Source organism: Oreochromis niloticus, linkage group LG10 (assembly GCF_001858045.2).
Source record: "Oreochromis niloticus isolate F11D_XX linkage group LG10, O_niloticus_UMD_NMBU, whole genome shotgun sequence".
Taxonomy (NCBI): Eukaryota; Metazoa; Chordata; class Actinopteri; order Cichliformes; family Cichlidae; genus Oreochromis; species Oreochromis niloticus.
Window position 1 is genome coordinate 7954825 of NC_031975.2, and position 19349 is coordinate 7974173.

Here is a 19349-nt window from a genome sequence, read left to right on the forward strand (position 1 = left end):
CTCTTCTGCCACTTCACTAATTCTCCTAATCTTCTTCATGCTCGTCTGTCTTTTCATATCTCCCCTCTCCTTATTTTCACTGCAATGCTTTACCTCTTAGAGAGGGATGGGATGAGTGAAGAAGATTAAAATAGAGGTCACGCAATCCTTTTAGCTGGTTTTAATATCTGCTCCCCGAATGATATGTTCTGCACGTACATCAACAGGATTAGAGTGTCAGAACTTCCAAGAACTGATGAAGCAGTGCATCTATCCCTGAACGCACATTCACATGGCACCATGGTACACATCCCCTGCCAGGATGTAGTGCTGCTTAGCAGATGATATGTTTGTCCATTTTGCACATACAATGTCTTTTTTCAGTTTTTGTCTTTTCTTTTATACATATGTGTGTTTTAAAGAAGAGAAAGAAGCAACATTGCCAGCATTATCATTCTCTAACTTTAGGATGTATTGAGGCATTACAGGGTCGTTCTCTGAATCTAAAAGATAAGGACAGCAACAGAAAAGCAAAAGTTCAGTATTAAAAGACCCAGTAAATATTATAACAAGGAACTTTATCTTATGAAGTGAGCCACAATATTGAGTTAATTGGTTTGCCAAACAAAGATAGATATATGGCCCTGTGTGCAAGAAAATATGTTTGCCCTGGGACCGTTTTTTTAAATAATGATTTCATTGTGGAAAATGAAATTCAAATTGGGGAGCTCATGGAGGACAAGCAAGGAATTTTTGTTAGTTTATGAGCAGTATGCACTGTCTTCTAGATGCTTGTGTTTATTTTACAAATCTCCTGTGGCATAGTTATGAGACTGAGCTCATGTATGTATTCTAATTTGTATTTGTGAGACCCTTTTATTGGTTTTGCTTGGTTGCAATTCGTGTTATGTTATTGGCTTTGGTGGGTGCTTGCAAAGGAGAACAGGGCCCACTGGACCTCCCGTGTGAGAGTACAGTATGTGTTTGTTGGTCTCACTCTCCCGCTCTCTCTCTTTTTTCAGTCTATATTACCAACTATTAGACATGAGCTGCGCATATTGGTTTCTCTGTGAAGCAGCTGTTTCTCTCAAAGCTTTCTGCCTCTCCAGACTAGTTTTTTAAGAGCAAGGAGAAGAAGAGGAGGTAGTGGTGGTGGAGGAGGGTGGTTCATGGTGGATAAACACACCAGGGGGTGGGGGTAGCGAGAGGTCAGGAGATAGATTGTGAGAAAAGCCAAGGATTTCATATCTGCTGGGACTGAACGATAGCTGTATTTTCAAGGTTAGCTTTGGGTATTTATTGCATGCCCATTTTCGAGTTGCTGCTCTGTGATATTTTAGTCAATAAGGGCTGGTTTGTATTTGAGCTGAAACAACAAGAAACATTTTAAGCACTGAGCCGCATTAAAATTTCACAATGTCAGTTCTTATTTTCGGTTAATATTACTTGCTCTTATAATATTGTGTTTTTTGTGCGGTCACTGTGATCAGTGCCAGGAAACAGACAGAACCACAATACTGCTAAGCATCTGCCTCTTGCCCTTTTCATTTCAGTATGTACACATCACAGAGAGGCTGAGGCTGATCTATAGTAACAGCTTAGCATTTTGGGGACCCAAATGAACCAATAATCAGTAGAAGGTTAAAAGACAGTTGCTACTATCTTACTATTGGAACTGTCCTACAAGTGACTCCTTTACAGTGGCCCTGAGAGGCCAAACGGACTGCAACTTAAGAAAACACCAGCAATAAGAAAAACGCTGAAAAAGCACACAAAACACAACGGAAATAGGAAAAACGACAACGGAAATAGACTTTGTGCACCTTAGCATATGCTACTTCCGGTGAGGAAACTCCTGTATAGCGCTTCGTTTCCGGTGTGATATTCGCGCCTTGTTTACCGTCGGGTTTTCCAAAACAAGTCAACCAAATGGATAAATCAAGTGGCGATTTACATTTCTCAAGATGTCTTGGACCGAATATATCTGTAGATGACGTTCATTGGCTTGTCAATATTTTTTCCCCCGCGCCTCAGAGCAAAAGAGAGAAAGGATTCAAATTCTATATTTCTCAGTATTTGTATACAGTTGTCCCTGTTTATCGCGGGTGTTATGTTCTAAAAATAATCAGCGATAGGTGAAATCCATGAAGTAGACAACTTTATTTTTTACAATTATTATAGATGTTTTAAGGCTGTAAAAGCCCTCACTACACACTTTATACAGTTTTATCAGACAGGCATGAACATTTTCACACTTTTCTCTCTTGTTTAAACACTCTCAAAGTTCAAACCTTTGTAGAAAAATAAGTCCAGTATTATAGAATGAAACCAAAGATCAAGCCCTATTTTCAGGTCCAGATCATCAATGAATTAGAAGTCCAATTTTTTGTGCGATGGTTATCTTCTTCAGAGTCACACTGCTAGCGATCGACGTAGCAATGCTGTACTGTACAGGAGAGATGGCACGGAGGAGATCAACAATGGTCTACAGCCGATCAGGACGCAGAACACAATGTGTTGTAAAAAAAAAAGAAAAAAAAGCATGCAAAATTGCACTAAAAAAATCTGCGAAACAGTGCAGCCGCAAAAGGTGAACCGCGTTACAGCGAGGGACCACTGTGATTTTGAAGGTAAGTCACAACATACCCTTCATAAATATAAATGTATAGAAACCCTTACCAGCAATCATTCTTTTTTTTTTTTTTGTGGCTTTTTTTCACGGTTTGTAGACATGCTGTGTAGGTGTGTACTTCACTAGCTGATATTGACATAACGGGGGAAACCTTTGACTATTGTTCACCTGTAGTTTGAATGCTGAACATTTGCCTGTTTAAATTTTAAGAACTGTCACTATACAGAGATGTGCTTCTGAATGTGAATGATGTGTCTTCTGATTTTGTAATGCAGTTCTGCTTGTGTTGAGTGATGTAAACAACCAATCAAATTGATCAATTGATTTTTTTTTTATGACACAGCAATGGTGAGTGTTCCCACCCTCTGCTCTTTGTAACTTAACGTGATCTTTCCGTTTTCGTGTTTTGGACATGATTTTGGAGTCCATCTTAGCAGTAGCGACTGACCGCAAAATAAAGCTACCAGAAATGTACAACCCTACATCTGGTCTTAAAACAGGAATTTAGCATTTTCTTGTGCACAGGGTCTATTGGAAAAAACATTTTCAAAAGCACAAGGGAAGTGTTTCTGGGGAGATAATAACCCAACGGACCAGTTGCAGGAACCCAAAACATGGTAGGTGTGTTTTATCATGATTCATATAATACTGATGACAGATTTTTAGGCTAATAGTTAGGCTAACACACTTACCGCTCATCATTTCTTTCCTCACAAAACCGATAGATCCTCCACTTCTTTTAAGTGTCTCCCAGCACAATTCTTAGCATATTTTGGTTCCTGCAACTGGTCCGTCGGGTTATTGTCTCCCCAGAAACACTTCCCTTGTACTTTTGGAAATCAGTTTTTTCCTATTTCTGTTTTCATTTTTCCTATTTCTGTTTTCTTTATTCCTATTTCCGTTGTCGTTTTTCCTATTTCTGTTTAGTTTTTTCCTATTTCCATTGTCGTTTTTCCTATTTCCGTTGCGTTTTGTGTGCTTTAGTAGCGTTTTTCTTATTGCTGGTGTTTTCTTAAGTTGCAGTCCGTTTGGCCTCTCAGGGCCACCATACTCCTTCCTTTTTTTCCTGTTTCAGTTTTTGTACCGATAAATTAGACTTTAAGCTAAATGGCTACTAGCTAGCTTTGTAGACTATACAGTGATTTTTTTTCTCCTTTAAGTCTTAACAAAAACAGCAGTTGAGCATTACAATGTTAACTTAATATATATATATAAAAAAAAATTACATATTAGGTCAACTCCTTTGACGAGTAAGGAATATAACTAAATATCTTTCTAGTAGTAGGTTGCAATAGGCTATGAGGGTAAAGTGTTCTAACAAGATATAAGATTTATGAAAATACACATCAACCAGCTTTTAGAAATGCCAAAGTGTTCTGGTTTGTTTTCTTTAAAATACTAAAAAGGACATTCAAATGCATTTTTTTTTCTCCAATATAACACGAGGTGAAATCTGATTTTAACCATTTTAAACCATCAATGTCTTAAAGTAATATTACTATTGACTTTGGGACATAAAAGTTATGTTTTATCACAATAGCTGTGCAGCTGAATCTGCAGTATGCAATAACTGTTACTGCTACAGGATAGCAAATAGTAAATCGAGGAGTAAATTGAGACCGTGACCACAGAAGGTGTATCTGGCTGTCGTATACAATGATAGTGTGATAAGGTTACTGTCTGTGGCATATCTCAGGCCTGTCCTGATTTGAACGTATTTCTTTGGTCTAGTTGGACTCTATAGAGAGGATTATTGGAGCCCTGCTACAGTAGGCCTTTCAAGCTGTGGTTCAGGCTCCAGAGGACTAACAACAAGTCAGACGCTGTCAGATCCCAACTAGTGAGGCCAAGGGCTGATGCTTTGAAGTGGGCTATGCGATTCTCATCTGGAGGGATCAGATGGAGGCAGAAAAGAAGACGAGGAGAGGTGCAAAGCTTGAGCTAAACAGGCAAGCTGGCTAGGCCTCAGAAGCTGGTGAGGTGGTTTTCACTGAATCAGGCCTACATGGATGCTACATACCATCAAAAACCTACGAAATTCCTGTTCATTATGCAGCTTGTGAAATAAACAAGTATGATTTGTTTTTAAAACTGGGTGCAGAGCCTTAAAATAGATGCAAGGCATGTACAAAGAGAATGGAAAATCAGATTACACTAAAAGTTTTTAAAGTTGGCAGGAGGACACAAAAGAAATCATAATAGTTCTGGTTCTGCAATCAAAGCATGCTGAGAAAAATATATGGTAAGAAAGAAGGTTTAATTTGTGCTGATTGTTCCTTGCATAATTCTTCAAATCCTCTTTAAATCAGTATGCTTTTTCTTTTATTATTATTATTATTCTCCATGTAGCTCGGTCATGCAAATGCTGCTGACTTGGGAAGATTTAAGGCTAGACAGTGTTGTCTAGCCTTAAATCTTTAAATCTCTGAGCAACATCACTCCCAAAAAGTAGGTTGTCAGGATATGCTTCTAGATAAGCAGAAATTATATTAATTGTGTGGAGCCAGTAGATGACGAGAGAAGACAGTAATGCAAGAAAACACGAGGATTTGACGACTGTCGAGAAACTGGAGAGAAGAAAACAGTCTAAGTATGCATAGTTTAGGTTTGGAGATCACAGTACATGCACTGGTGTATGCTTTCATGGTTTTTACTTGGGCATGCATAATTTCCTATTATAATGTAACAGGCAGATACTTTTTCCAAACTCAGAACATAAACAGTCAGTTTTACAATCACAGCTTTTAGATTATCTGTGTGCTTACCCAGCACAACAGCATAACATGGAAAAACTAACCAGTTTCTCCTTGTTCACACACACACATACAAATGTGTGCACACTTACAAAGACATTCCTTCCTAACCTTCGTATGCTCCCTCTGATTTTAATCCTTATCTCTTCTTGCCTTATTTCTTATGCTAACTGCAATGCTATCACTGAAACTGAATCTTTAACAAAGGGGTTTATGGATGCAGTCCAGGATTTCGATTTCTGTGAAAACATTTGGACCTCACACAATAGTAAAAGCAGATGTGCAACCCACCATTGGAATTAAACGATAATATCAGTCAATCAGTCAACATGCACGCACACAGTGTGCACAGAATTATGACGGTCTCCCTTTCTTCCTGTCTGAGGTAACCCCAACCATGTTTTTTGCGTCCCACGGGGAGTGCCTTTTATCATGCGACATGGTGGTGTCGGCGGCATTGGGGAAGGGGTTGGGGGGAGTCGGGAGCGGGGGTGAGGTGGGGTGGGGTTGTCAGACAGCTGTTTCCCATCAGCACTCAGTCAGGCGGTCACAACCCTCCTCAGAGGATCAGAGGGGCAACGCAGCGAAGTGAGTCTCAGAGATATGCGTGGGCCAAAATACTTCCAATTAGAAGGTCATCCCAATTTGTTCTCCCATATCCACGGTGCTTATCAGGCGTCTCGGGCCCACTCAGTGTTGTGCACAAAATACGAAACCAGAGGTGAACGGGTTGTTGCTGCCATATGGGAGTGATTATGCGTTTTCCTCATTGTTTCCTGTCTTTTCACCCCAGCTCTACTGAGTCTTGCTGCTCTGCTTGGTCTGCGTTGGCTCGGCTCCCTCGGTTTGTTTCAGGTTCTAAGCCCCTCCTGTAATTTAAGACCGGGAATGCTTAACAACAGTCACTCATGCACAGGCGTCTACATTAGCACATGTTGTTCACCTCATCAGTGGCAAAAATGTGCTCACCGATATGGAATTAAAGTTGTTTTTTATCACAAGAACTTTCTTTTCGTTTCTCTTCTACATATCCTAATTTCACTTTTATTCTTGCTGTAATTTTGCAAATGATAGCCCCATTCAATATGATGCAGGAAGTGCTGCAAACACCACAATATAATGTCTATGGTGGAGACAGGAAAGAGCTCTCTCTGACCACCAGAATTCACGCTGGAGTAGATGCGAGTTTGCTTTGTCTCCGATACAGCTGGTGGCTGGAAGATCTTTTTCTGCACACAAACTAGTCGTTGTGGAAAGATGATAAATTGCTGTGGTAGCTTTCCGCCTCCTGCTAGTGTAGGCTGCTGGATCCCACCTTTACTACAGAGCTTTATATCTTCTCATCTTACTGTCAGCCATTAAAAGAACCAACTTTCTCAGCAGCTAGTCTCAACAGACCCTGCTTGAGCGAAGGAGTAGTCCCATGAGGGATCCTGACAGGCTGATAAATGAATACAATTTAGATGAGTGGATAATACTGTACTAATATTATCAGATTACTAACAGTGTAGCTCTGTAAATGTATTTTTGGTAGGTGTTTGTGTATCACTGTCAAAAAGTGGGATTGACAGAGCTAGTAAGCAATGAACTGAAGCTTGTAGGTTGTGTTTCTGACATGGGAGGTCAAGTACAAAATATCCCGCTGGTCAAGCTGTTAAAGACTTGGGATCACAGCCCAGTTCTACCAACAAAAAAAGGTGTTAATATTGTTGCCAAGAGCAAAAGTGCAGCTGAAGTCCAAACTATAAAATTTGCACCTTAAAAATAATAGCCGCTAATGCCACATCACAAAAGTCATTGAAATAGACTGTTTGACATACTAAACACAGCCCCACTTTAAGACACCAATGATACGAGGAAGTATTCACCTTTTTAACATCATTAAAGTCCTCTCTGTTTTCTGTTCTGCTTGTCTGTTTGTTTTCCAGTCTTACGTGACGAATTTAGGCAGAATCCCGTTGACGTTATGGTCGCAGTGGGTGAACCTGCGGTCCTGGAGTGCCAGCCACCCCGTGGACACCCCGAGCCCACAATCTCCTGGAGGAAAGATGGCTCCAACTTAGATGACAGAGATGAACGCATAACAGTAAAAGCAGCTATTTTGATCTCACACATTTCAACTAATGATAATTTATTCTGTTGTTGTTATATCATTATATTCATGGGAAAGTGCAAGTCATTACATTGGAGATGCTAGAACGTTGAAGTTATGTGAAGAACAAACTTAGACATGAAAATTGGTGGGGTTCAAAAAGCCTTTCAGTGTGAAATTCTGATGCTTAGTTGCCTTTTTTGTAACGTTAACATACAAATTAAAGTTCTGCAGGAATTTGGAAAAGCAACCCTGTGAAGTTGCAAGATAATTTTCTTGTGGCCACTGAAACCTTTTCTGGTTCTCATTACCAAAAACGCTAGTAGGAATTTTGGAGAGATGATTTATTTGGCTCATACAAAACCTTAACCACTGAGCAGCACATCAGAAAAAAAGCAAAAGTGGACATTATACTGTACAGGAAGGAACAGCATCGTGTGCTAATGTGAGCTACTGTATTGATGTATGGTCTTAGTCTAATGTATTAGGTCATGTGGCACGCGGCAGACAGCAGTGATTTTCCTTTTCATGCTTTTGTATACACTGAATTTATTTTGCATTTAATGGCTTCCTGCTCCTTTAACTTGAGAACAGAATCTGGTTTCAACAACTCAGATAGCTGTGTGCGTGCATGTGTGTGTGTCTGTGTGAGAGAGCTGATTTGTTTATTTGAATCTTCTCTTCCATGCTCCCAGGAACACGCAGGAGATTCAAAGCTCATGTTAGTGTGGAGTGACAGGTAGAGCATCTCTGGGGGACTGTGATGGACAGAGCAGCTATCTCTGATTTAAGAAGAGGAAAGGATCAGAGCCAAGGGGGAGGCTCCTCTGAGGGAAATACAAAGGCTGCTTTTCCCTTTGTACTTGCTACGTGCCTGGCTTCGTCCTCCCTGATCATCTTTTCTATATGGAAATGTGTCTTTGCCATGAGTGTTCTCTCAAAGACATTACTTACTGTACAAAGACCAAAGGAGTCTACCACAAGTGATTCATGGCTACTTTAAATCCTTTTGAGTGTTTCCCTTGTGGCCTTTAGCTGTCAGTTATTAATAGTGATATGCAGATCAAGTTGTGAGTTAACAGTTGGATTCGATTTTATGGATTTTAATTAAAAAGCTGAGTGTCTTCATTGCAGGAAAATGCATACACATCACACTAAGGCAGCTAATGTGTTTTCCCTCAGGGTATCTAAGACTATGTAAAAAGGAAATAGAAGACACCGAGGCACAAGAGGAAGAAAAGCTGAGGTTTCAGTGTCCGAGATGGAGGACTCACAAACCACATTTTCATTTCTTTGCAGTGGAATTTTTGCTAAAAATGAGGAGCGGTCAGTCGAGGAAATAAAAAAGCTCTCAGTCTACTCTTTAATCAGCTGCTAAAGTTACAAGTGCAGTAAACAGAAAAAAAGTTGCAGAGCATAAGTATAACATTAGCCAGTGGCAATGGTTAGATCATCTTTAGCAACCCTCGAGAGAGACTTGCAGCAAGGGGTAACTCGCAAAACCCTTTCTCCAGGATTTAGGTAATCTCAATCAGCCAAAGTCAGTAAACTCTCTGAAATGGAAACATGTAGAAAGAGAAACAAGACCAAATAAGAAATCTTTTAACTGACATTGCACTAGTTTGAAAAAGAGCCTGTGGTATATGTGTGTGTCACCCTGAACTGGATAAGCAGTTAAGAAAATGACTGGATGGATGGGTTATTCATGAATCATTCACAGCAGCTTAAACACCCCCATTGCATTATGTTTTCAGTGAAGTACAGAACGTTTTATTTTAGTGGCTATAATGTAACTCCAAACATCCAACCCTAATCCAGTGAATACTGACAGGAATGGCTGAATCTGCAATACTACTTCCCAAATTCCCCCACGTGCCCCCTGTGATTACCAGTGGTTGGCAATGTGCATCTCAAGTACACACAACCACAAGTCACCCCGCAATTTATTAAGTCTTCCTCTTAAAACCGCATGATTTACAACAGATTTGAAATGGTATCCACTCTTAGGCCACTCTTGGTCTTTTTATTTATTTATTTTTTTATTTATTTGGTGGACAGTGTGAGCCGTTTGTGGTGGAAGGTTAGCCTGGAGGAGGCTGACTAATAAATGAAAGGCTGCTGGTTTTATCCCTGCAGCAGCGATTTAATGATGTATTCCATCTGTAAGCTGGAGAGTTGAGAGTTCCTACGGAGCCAGGTGCTGTCTGGCATGTTGCTGAATTACTCAATGGACGCAGCTCTGTAGGCAGCCTTGACCTCTGAACTCTGTTAAGAAATGGCAGCGCTGTAGTGTATGCCGTGTCCCTAGCAAGAATGCATGAATAGTTTGATTCCATGGCCCAGTGTGAGCAGGGAAGAAGCAATCTAAGAGCATAATAACTGGGCTGAGAGTTTAATTGAAGTTGATGCCTGGTTTCACATGTCTGGTTGCAGAGAATGGCTTTGTGTTTGTTTGGAGGTCAGCATGTTTCCCTTCTCCAGTTTCTCATCTACTCACTACTGCTCTGCTGTCACCTCTAACACTAAGCTGCTGCATACTATCAGTAGAGGATCTCACATTCAAAGTACCTCAAAGAAATGGTGTGTGGAGGCGTGTGGTGGACAGAAAAGGCTGAAAGCAGTGGGCCACCCCAGTAGCTTACCTGGTAGATCGCGGATTTCTCATTGAGCCCGAGTCCTTTTCTGCAGAGCCTTGGGTTTGAATGTAGGGTGGGCCCTTTGCTGCATGTCATTCTTTCTTTCTCTTTCATGCCTCTGCTCTCTATCTCGACTACATCTACCAAATAAAGAAGAAATGCCAAAAAAATAAACATGAGTGGAATATATCTGCCATCTTTTTGTTGTATGTGTGGGTGTGCCTGTGTGTGTGTGTGTGTGTGTGTGTGTGTGTGTGTGTGTGTAGGTGTGTGTGTGTGTGTTTGCCGATATGCTTAGAGAAAAGTTTGGGAAAGGCAAAGTAGGCTGACAGAACATCTAAGGAGCGTCTCTACAAAGAGGCAGTCCCTTTGTTCCCAGGGTTCTCATGTAGTGCTAGATATGAATTATGTAATTTCATAATGGGTGACCTTCTGTGCAGCTTGAAAGGCAGTGAAAATTCTATTCCTAAGCAATAGAGAGCCAGATCGATGCACACAGGCTTACACAACACCATGCACTTCTTTTTAAACGAAGGACAGTCAAAGATGTGACGATGCAAAAGATGGAATCATACTTTCAAATAAACATGTCACAAAGAAAACTTGAGCTGAGGCATATTTTATCACAGAATACACAAATAGCAGCCAGATTATTACACGCTTTATGGATGTGATACTCTGTTAGTAATTCACGAACACGGTACACATACAGATGGCGAGATCCTCCACAAATACAGCTGTGCAAATATTGATTTTTTTTCTGTTGTCTTTTAGATTCGGAGTGGCAAACTAATGATCACCAACACTAGGAAGAGTGATGCAGGGAAATACATCTGCGTTGGAACCAACATGGTGGGAGAGAGGGAGAGTGAGATTGCCGAACTCACGGTGCTTGGTAAAATATGCAGCTTTTTGATTGCATTTCACAATGTTGCAGTACTTCACTTAGTCTAAGTACTTCCAGTTCTCAGTGCCTTGCCAGTCCACTGTATAAGGGTTTTTTCACTGGGGTATAATAACCCATTAATTATTTTGATTATGCAGCTCTACCACCCAGTCTACCAGCTTTAGCAAATTTCCCCGCTGAACATGCACTGAACATCTAACAGTGCTACATCTAATGTTATAACCTTTCAATATAAGAGCTCCCTATGGTACTGTGCTTCTTCTACTGCCGCCTCCTGCTTCTAGCCTCTATTCTCAATCCCCCACTTATTTTCCCAACACTTTCCATTAGAGTAGAGCTCTTATCTGTACCACATCGTTAGATGGCCTTGGTTCAGGTTGCAAAAATACAATGTAGTGGCTCAAAGAGCCTGTCAAATAAATGTGGAAAATCCCGCTGAATGCAGAAGCATATTAACATATGCTGTTTTCCGGTCTGTACCAAAATAAATGGCTTATGGAGATAAATATATGATTATCTATAGAATTTCTTTATGTTTCACAGTCATGTCAAACCTGATTTTATTGTATTTTTTTCATCCCAGCAAATAATAATTTATCCTTATTTGGGTGAACGGTTGAACCACTGAAAAATAAAGTGCTGATTATAAAAGTTTGTTCAAAACTCAAATGTACCTCAAATGATTTGAAAAAGTCATTAATGTGAAGGACTTTTTCAGCTTGTTCAGAGGGGTTAAAATCAGATGACTTTGGAAGAAAGTTCATGACAGCCAGCATTTCATGGTCTTCTACTACAATAGGCCTTGAGAAGCCATAACATGCATTAGATCCCATTATTCTGCTGTAATATGAATCGCACTGCACAAGCATTTGATCTTTTCCCCAGTGTTTTGTAGACAGCTACTCATTCTCTGTGACTGCCATGAAACAGAACATTTCACAGAACTTTTGCTGGTTGTAGTCCTGCTTTCTGTATCTCAGACAAGTTGCTTTCCATTTTTTAACTTTTGCAAAACTTAATGTATTGATGTTCTGTTGGTGTGCATAGTCCTCAGTCCAGCCATGATATGATGCAGAGGAAGCTCCTCTTTGGTTAGAATAACAATCTGACTTCTGACTTCTTCAGCTGTTCGAACACGCTGTTTCCCACACAGGGTACTCAGTAATAAACTCTCAGCCATATTTATAACAGGCGAACAATTGCAGCGAGTTGATTTACTTGAGCGAGCCTTTGATGAGTAGATTAAATCAGTCTGAGTGTCGTCTGATCCCTGCTTCAAAGGATTTGATATGACACAAGACTTCTTTCCATTTTTATCAGCTTTTCAATGCAATCTTATACTTTCTGAGCCCACTGTAGGTGGCACGCACAAACACAATAAATTTGATCCTGTAATGATGTTTGTCCCTCTTACTGCTGTGCTGCCCTATAGAGCGTCCGACCTTTGTGAAACGACCCAGCAGTGTAGTGGTGCTGGCAGAAGAGAGTGTGGAGTTCAGCTGTGTTGTCCAAGGAGACCCTGTTCCCACTGTCCGCTGGAGGAGAGATGATTCTGACCTGCCTAAGGGCAGGTAACACACAAAAACCCTCTACATTCAGTAACTGACCATGCAAACATGGTGTTTCCACTTGTTCTTTCATCTCTTGGGCATGTGTGTGTGTGTGCATGTCTGTCCTGCCGGCAGATTTGAAATCCTAGAGGACCATACCTTGATTGTTCGCCAAGTGACCTCTGCAGACGAAGGCTCTTATACATGTGTGGTGGAGAACATGGTTGGGAAGTCTGAAGCGTCTGCCACGCTCACTGTACATGGTCAGTACAACCCAGCCTTCACACTTAATGCTCTACAATCAAAGCACCTTCTTCTCATGTATATGCAGTCCACATATTTTTTTTACAAGGCCTCAGGTTTCATTTTAATGGATGAGAAGTGTTTGCCTAAGAGTTGTTCCTAACAGGAGACCTAATCCTGTGTCATAGTGTCACAAATTTACCAAGAAATGACTTTTACATTGCCTGGGCGTTCAGCATGACCACGCTTTCGTCATTGTGCCTTCTTGTACCAAAGAAGTGTTTTCTAGTGTGCGTTTGTCTTAAGGCCTGAGGGTCATATAACAACAGCTAAGAAGACATAATAAAAGTTTGTTTGTGCAAACTAAAATGAGCATCAGAAGAAAATGTACGTGACTACAGGAGCTAAATTAATTTGGCCTAAGCTGTAATGCCACAATGACACCCTTAAGTTCTTAAATCAGCGACAGGAAATAGGCAGTGAGATATCTCTCATGGTTGCACATGCAAACCAGTACGCATAAATATACACATACAGAGAAGCAGTTGGTGACATATACTGCAAAGACAGTAGGACTTAATTAAAGATGAGCTGGTTACATGCTGAGGACTGACATGGTTCCAATTACATTGTCTTCCTCCTCCTCCAAAAACCTGAGAAAATGAGCATCGGGGGGGCATAGCTAAATTTGGCAGACAATAGAAAAGACCAGGAATACAGCATTTGATGTTGTATTACTAGATTAAACAGATAGTTATCTTAGTGAATGCATGTTTCATATTAAAAAAGAAGAAAAAAAAAGCCTAACCTCTGTATAGCTCAAATCATAGTCACAGCCCTAACCACAGAATCGTTTTTACTGACCTAGAACATTTGGTTGATATTAAACAATTGCCATTATAAACAGTTGTAGTAAGCCAAGGAGCTTAGTCATAATAATTTTGCACAAGTTCCAAGTATGACATTGTTCTGGACTTACTAAATTAATATGTATTTATTCTGCCTGTATTACCTCTCTCTACTTTTCTCTCTCTCTCGCTCAACTCTAGAGATGTGGATAGATATGGCTATTTATAGAGAGGGTGCTTAAGCCACGCTTTACCACAGTCTCCACAGCAGTGTAGCACTGTAGTTCCAAAAGCAGCTGGTTAGCAAGCAATTCATTGCACTATAAATCTAGCTTTGACATCTTAAGATTTCCAGTTTTTCCCATCTACAAATGCATGTTTGTTAGTGTGGAAATTTTACAGCTGAGGTCCCAGTAGCTCCTACTTTTCCCCTCTATCCAGACACAATGCTTCATCCGCATCTCACCCTTTATGAGTTTTATGTCCTCATTAACCAATTGTACTTCTGTTAAACTATGCCTCTAGGCTGGCTGGCTCTGACTCAAACCGGCAATTACATGTGTTTTTCACACGTCACAGCCAATAAGTCTGCTGCACGTAACTGGGGATAGACAGCCTGCTTTATTCTTTAACAACTGTGCTTTTCTTCCATTTCTTTAAGGAGACGTTGTGGGGGGGTAACCTGTGTCACTTAGCTGTGCTCATTGAGAACACTAATTATATTTTAAAAAATGGTCAATACATCATACATCACACTTCATAAAAATAGAAGAGAAATAACAGTTTTGAAATGCTACTAACCACAATGATGAAGAATAACTGGAAGGATTACTGAATTGGCCTAGTGTGCACAGTGCAGGGTACCGAAGGGGCCAATGAGTTCCTAAGTGAGATCTTTTCATTTAAAGTGACCAACAATGAAATCAGTAAAAGATATTAAACAACTAGCTTTCACACATGCACTTCAGCTTTTCTGCATATTAGCGCAAATGTCAGAAACAGTCCAATCAGACATTAAATAGTCCTCAACCTATCATGTGTCCATATGATGTCCACTATTGCATTATTTTGCAGTGTGAAAATAGCTTGTATTACAGTCTGGTGAAATCACAGCAAGCAAGGTGTTCTTCTGTCTGCACGCTCTACCCACACAGCATCATCACATAAAGCAGACAGAGCATTTCCTAAAGTAAAGCAGGTCGTCTCTTATAGGGCACTAACAGGGAGAAAGTGTAACTTTGGACACCTGATGTGAACTAGAGAGAAACTAAATGATTGCAAGCTCATGAACAGCCACAGAAATACACAAACCAGCCATGGAGAGACAGAGAGAGGAAGGGAAAGAGATAGAGAACAACCACAAGGTGAAGCAGAATAATAACAAAGCATCTCTTTGACAGTTTATTTTGGATGTCTTGCATATCTGACCAAGTGCCTACAGTTTCATAACCCTTACATGAACTGTAGGAAAAAAAAATATTTTAAAACTGTCCCTGCATCATTGCAATTGTGTGTGCATTGTGTGTATTCACCCTGATTATTCATTGCACTGCTTTTTTGTGTGTCTTTTTTCCTTGTAGTCAATACTGGTAAGTTGTCGTCCATCCCTCATCCACCATCAGACAGCAACAAGAACTCATGAGTCCCTGTCACTGTCCTATCTTCACTGTAATTCCATCCACCACTACAGTATGTAATTCATGTTATGTGTGGGTAAATGAATAAAATATGTAAAGCTTTTCTCACACACACACTAATGTTATAATGCTGAGAATGATACAAATGTGTAATGCTGACAGGTAATTAGGACCTCTCTTCTTCTGCAGTGCCCCCGGCTTTTGCCATTCGCCCCAGGAACCAGGTGGTGGCAGTGGGCAGGACGGTCACCTTCCAATGTGAGGCTACTGGCAACCCACAGCCTGCTATTTTCTGGCAGAGGGAGGGCAGTGAGGTGAGACTGACCCTTAGTCTGTCATCACACTACTAAATCACTGCACAGTGTAAATAAAGAAAATGAATGGCTATCTAACTCTGATCTTCATCTCCCCTCTAGAGTCTTCTCTTCTCCTACCAGCCACCGCAGCCCTTTAGCCGGCTGTCCGTCTCCCAGATGGGCAGTTTGACCATTACCAATGTTCAACGTACTGATGGCGGCTTTTATAGCTGCCAGGCTCTTAACATCGCTGGCAGCGTTATTACCAAAGCGCTGCTGGAGGTTACAGACTGTGAGTAAAAGGAAGTGGAGATGGAGGGCAGAGGAGGGGACTTTTATGTAGCTCTTTTGAAGTTTCATTCTTTTGTCTTTTGGCTAAGTGGACTACTTTGTGGCAGCAGTCTTGTTTTGTTGAGCAGGTAAATTAAACTACAGTTTTATTTTGGCTGCAGACGGCAGTAATATGGGTGTGGTGGTTTGCCTTGGCTTCTGTCAGGAGAGGGATTTTATGAGATATTGTTCACATGTTGGGCTCAGAATAGTTGGTTTCTGCGGTGACTGTCTATAAAGAGTGTCTGTACTTACAGCGCTGTGCAAAAGTTTTGAGCCAGTCCTCAGTTCTTTATATTTACTTCCAAGGGGCCAGAATTTCTTATAATTTTTTAAAGTGGTTTTGAGGAGTACCTCTGCAGTAGTTGTAGTAGCAGTAGTTTTTTCTTTTTTGACTTTGGCTGCTTTTCCACAGTAGTTTTATATTTTCAGATTAACGCTTATTTGGTTATTTTTATTTATTTGTTGTTAACTCAAGCAACAGTATCTGTAAGTCAGATCCTTTCACAATGGGGGGAAAATCCAGCAAAGACCTGACACTGGACCTAAAAGATGCATCTAGCTCTTCAGCGGATCTGTCTACTTTTGGATGAAGCCTCACCAGAAATGATCTCAGTGGAATGGTAGCTGTCAACAAGCCGTTCTTAAGGAAAGGAAACAGGGAGAAGAGGCTGAGATATGCCAAATTACACGAGAACCATACTAAAAATCAGAGGCAACAGATGCAATGATGAATCCAAATTTGAAGGAGGTGCTCAGGAGAGGTACAACAGGAAGCGCTTACAGCCATCTGTAAAACATGGTGGAGGCTCTGTCGCGGTTTAAGTATCCTGTCAAAATGGATGTACTTATGCAGAATATGTGCCATCAGATTTTGATCCACCATGCAAAACCATATGGACAGTGTCTGATTGGCAGCAGCTTCATTTTTCAGCAAGACAATGATACCAAACACACTGCCAATGCAAACAAAAGCATACCTGGATAGAAGTACTTGGGATTGTCTTGGCAATGAACAAAACAAAAGGCAGGCAGTATCCAAATAAGAGCTTTTTCTCATCCAAAGAAAAAGAGCTCATAGATCCTAACAGTCATCGTAAGATGTGTTAAATTGTAAGGTAAAGACTCTACTTAAAGACATTACAAGAAAGCTTGCCTAAGAGAGTTCAGGCTGTGTTAAAGACTAAAGGTACTCATGTCAAATATTTTAGCTCATTAGAATTGTACAAACTGTACAAACTGTTTGTTCCATGTACGTTTGCACGTTTCAATAAATTGCTTCATGTGTTTCCGGTTTTCCCAGCAACATATAAAGAAATGTTTTTTGACTCAAGACTTTTGCACAACACTATATAAATCTTCTCTTAAAGAAACATTTCCTAACCTGCAATGGTGCAGTAAATAGTCTAAATAAAGATGGCTGCACTGATCATCATTAATCATTAGTTTGCCTTATCACAACACAGCACAGACTGATTTATTGTACTCTGTATTTTGAGTTCAGTATATGTTTTCATAGAAATCTGAGGGACTCTCATCCAAACTGTACATGATGAAATAACTATGCTGATTGCTTTAAAAAGCAATTTGAATGTGCTCGGAGGCCTACAAAAGTAATTGCAGACACAAGTAATTGTGCACCTGTGTGGTGATGAATAACTACTCATACGTCTGTGTGAGTTCTATGTACGTAAATACATTAAAGAAAATAATTGCTTCAGTTTTGAACAGACTGGTAATGCATCTACAAATTGAGTTGATCAGTGCAGCTCTGTCAGTTGTCGTGGACAGTCTGCTGCCCATACCGATAATGTGTCCTGCAGCCACCTCGGTATGAAAGTGAGAGTCTATTCAGTAAAAAGGAGGTGGGCTGTTCATGGGTGTTTTTAGCATTTTTTCCAGCAGTCTGCACAGCTCTACACTCTCACTTGCACATTTTTTTCTCTCCACTCTCCCCTCCCCTAAATTCTATCCATCCTTCCACACTCCTCTCATCCCCATTTAGAGTAGTGCATTTGTATGGTAATAACTGGTTCACATTACCTCTGGCAGTTTTCAAGGCACGCTTCCATCACCTTTTTTGGAGTTTTTATTTTTTTATTTTTTATCTAGAGCCCCTGCCCCATCCAGGGTTTTTTTTAAAATGTAAGAGAGCGAGAGAGTCTGTTATCTAAGTTAGACTGTTATTAGTTGGGCTTTGCCGACATGATTGGATCCGGCTCCAGCAGTACCTACAACCCAATGAACGATTAGTTGCTCTCCGCTGGAGGGGAAAAGTTGATTTCTTTTTCCTCCACTGCCTGCGCAGCCACCTAAGCTTATTGTTCTCCCTCTTTACCAATTTACCTCTCAATATCTTCCACATCTTATCTGTCTTTTGTTTTGGTTTTTTTCCCAGGCCTTCATTTTCTCAACTATTCTCAGTTCTTATTTTTATTTTTCTCTCTCTCTTTATAACTTTAACATTTTATGAAAATGAATTTCTAATCTCAAATTCTGTAATATACCACTGGCAATGACACTGTTGTAGAGAGGAAAATGCAGAAAAGGGTTGGAGGGGGAAAAATGCCAGCTAAGATCTCACTTGTCCCCTAGCCACTGCCCATATATATATATATATATATTTATAATTTACTATCAAGACACTGTTCACATATATTGATGTGTTATAAAAAACTGTAAAACTGAACATGCATTAAATATAGCAATTTAATTCTTTAAACAAATTCCTAGACGGTTTTTTCACCAAATTATTTGCATGTGTTTATTCATTCTCACAAGTTGCAAGCAAAATATTTGTATGTATTTATTTTGTTGTATTTTATTGCCATTCTTTTTTTTTAAACCGTGTTACTTCTGTTTTTTCAAAAGTTTTTACATCACATGCTGTTTTGACACTGACAGCACTGTGTATTCCCAATGAGACATGTCTATAATTAATACATGTCATTTTGTGGTTTAGTCATTCACTTTTCCATTTTTCCTTCCTAGCTGGGTCAGACCACCCTCCTCCTGTCATTAGACAGGGTCCAGTCAATCAGACTGTTTCTGTAGACAGCACAGTAACCCTGGGTTGCCAAAGTGTTGGCACTCCAACGCCTGCCGTTCACTGGAAGAAAGATGGTGTGGTGGTGTCTCCTGTGGACTCGCGTATGTCGCTAACAGAAACAGGATTGCTGAAGATTCACTATGCTAAGGTAGGAGATTGTAATACAGCACTTACTAAGAACCTGCACTGAGCCAAGGCCACTTGTCAATGTCTGCCTCCTCTGTATCTTCTATCCTTAGCTGGGAGATACAGGTTTCTATACCTGCATTGCTTCTAATTCCAATGGAGAGGCTTCCCGGACAGCGTACTTGCAAGTTGAAGGTAGGCTATTCGCATATACAGAAATTTTTGCCAAAGTCCTGCTGGGTTAACTTTTGCATGATTTTGTTGCTGTCTC

At 40.3% G+C, this 19349-nt stretch overlaps 1 protein-coding gene across 8 annotated transcripts in view; it reads left to right on the forward strand.

Moving 5' to 3' along the window:
• robo1 (roundabout, axon guidance receptor, homolog 1 (Drosophila)) overlaps nucleotides 1–19349 on the forward strand; it is a 93316-nt gene that overhangs the window by 61036 nt on the left and 12931 nt on the right. For 4 of the 8 annotated variants that reach the window (XM_025910935.1, XM_025910931.1, XM_025910936.1 and 1 more), the window contains 9 exons: nucleotides 7293–7450; nucleotides 10867–10987; nucleotides 12432–12570; nucleotides 12682–12812; nucleotides 15221–15229; nucleotides 15467–15591; nucleotides 15694–15865; nucleotides 18895–19100; nucleotides 19192–19273. In XM_025910935.1, coding sequence (XP_025766720.1) covers nucleotides 7293–7450; nucleotides 10867–10987; nucleotides 12432–12570; nucleotides 12682–12812; nucleotides 15221–15229; nucleotides 15467–15591; nucleotides 15694–15865; nucleotides 18895–19100; nucleotides 19192–19273 — 1143 coding nt within the window. Of the gene's footprint in view, nucleotides 1–3203; nucleotides 3229–7292; nucleotides 7451–10866; nucleotides 10988–12431; nucleotides 12571–12681; nucleotides 12813–15220; nucleotides 15230–15466; nucleotides 15592–15693; nucleotides 15866–18894; nucleotides 19101–19191; nucleotides 19274–19349 lie in introns of those variants that run through there. The other 4 variants (XM_025910938.1, XM_025910932.1, XM_025910933.1 and 1 more) reach the window with 4 other exon arrangements.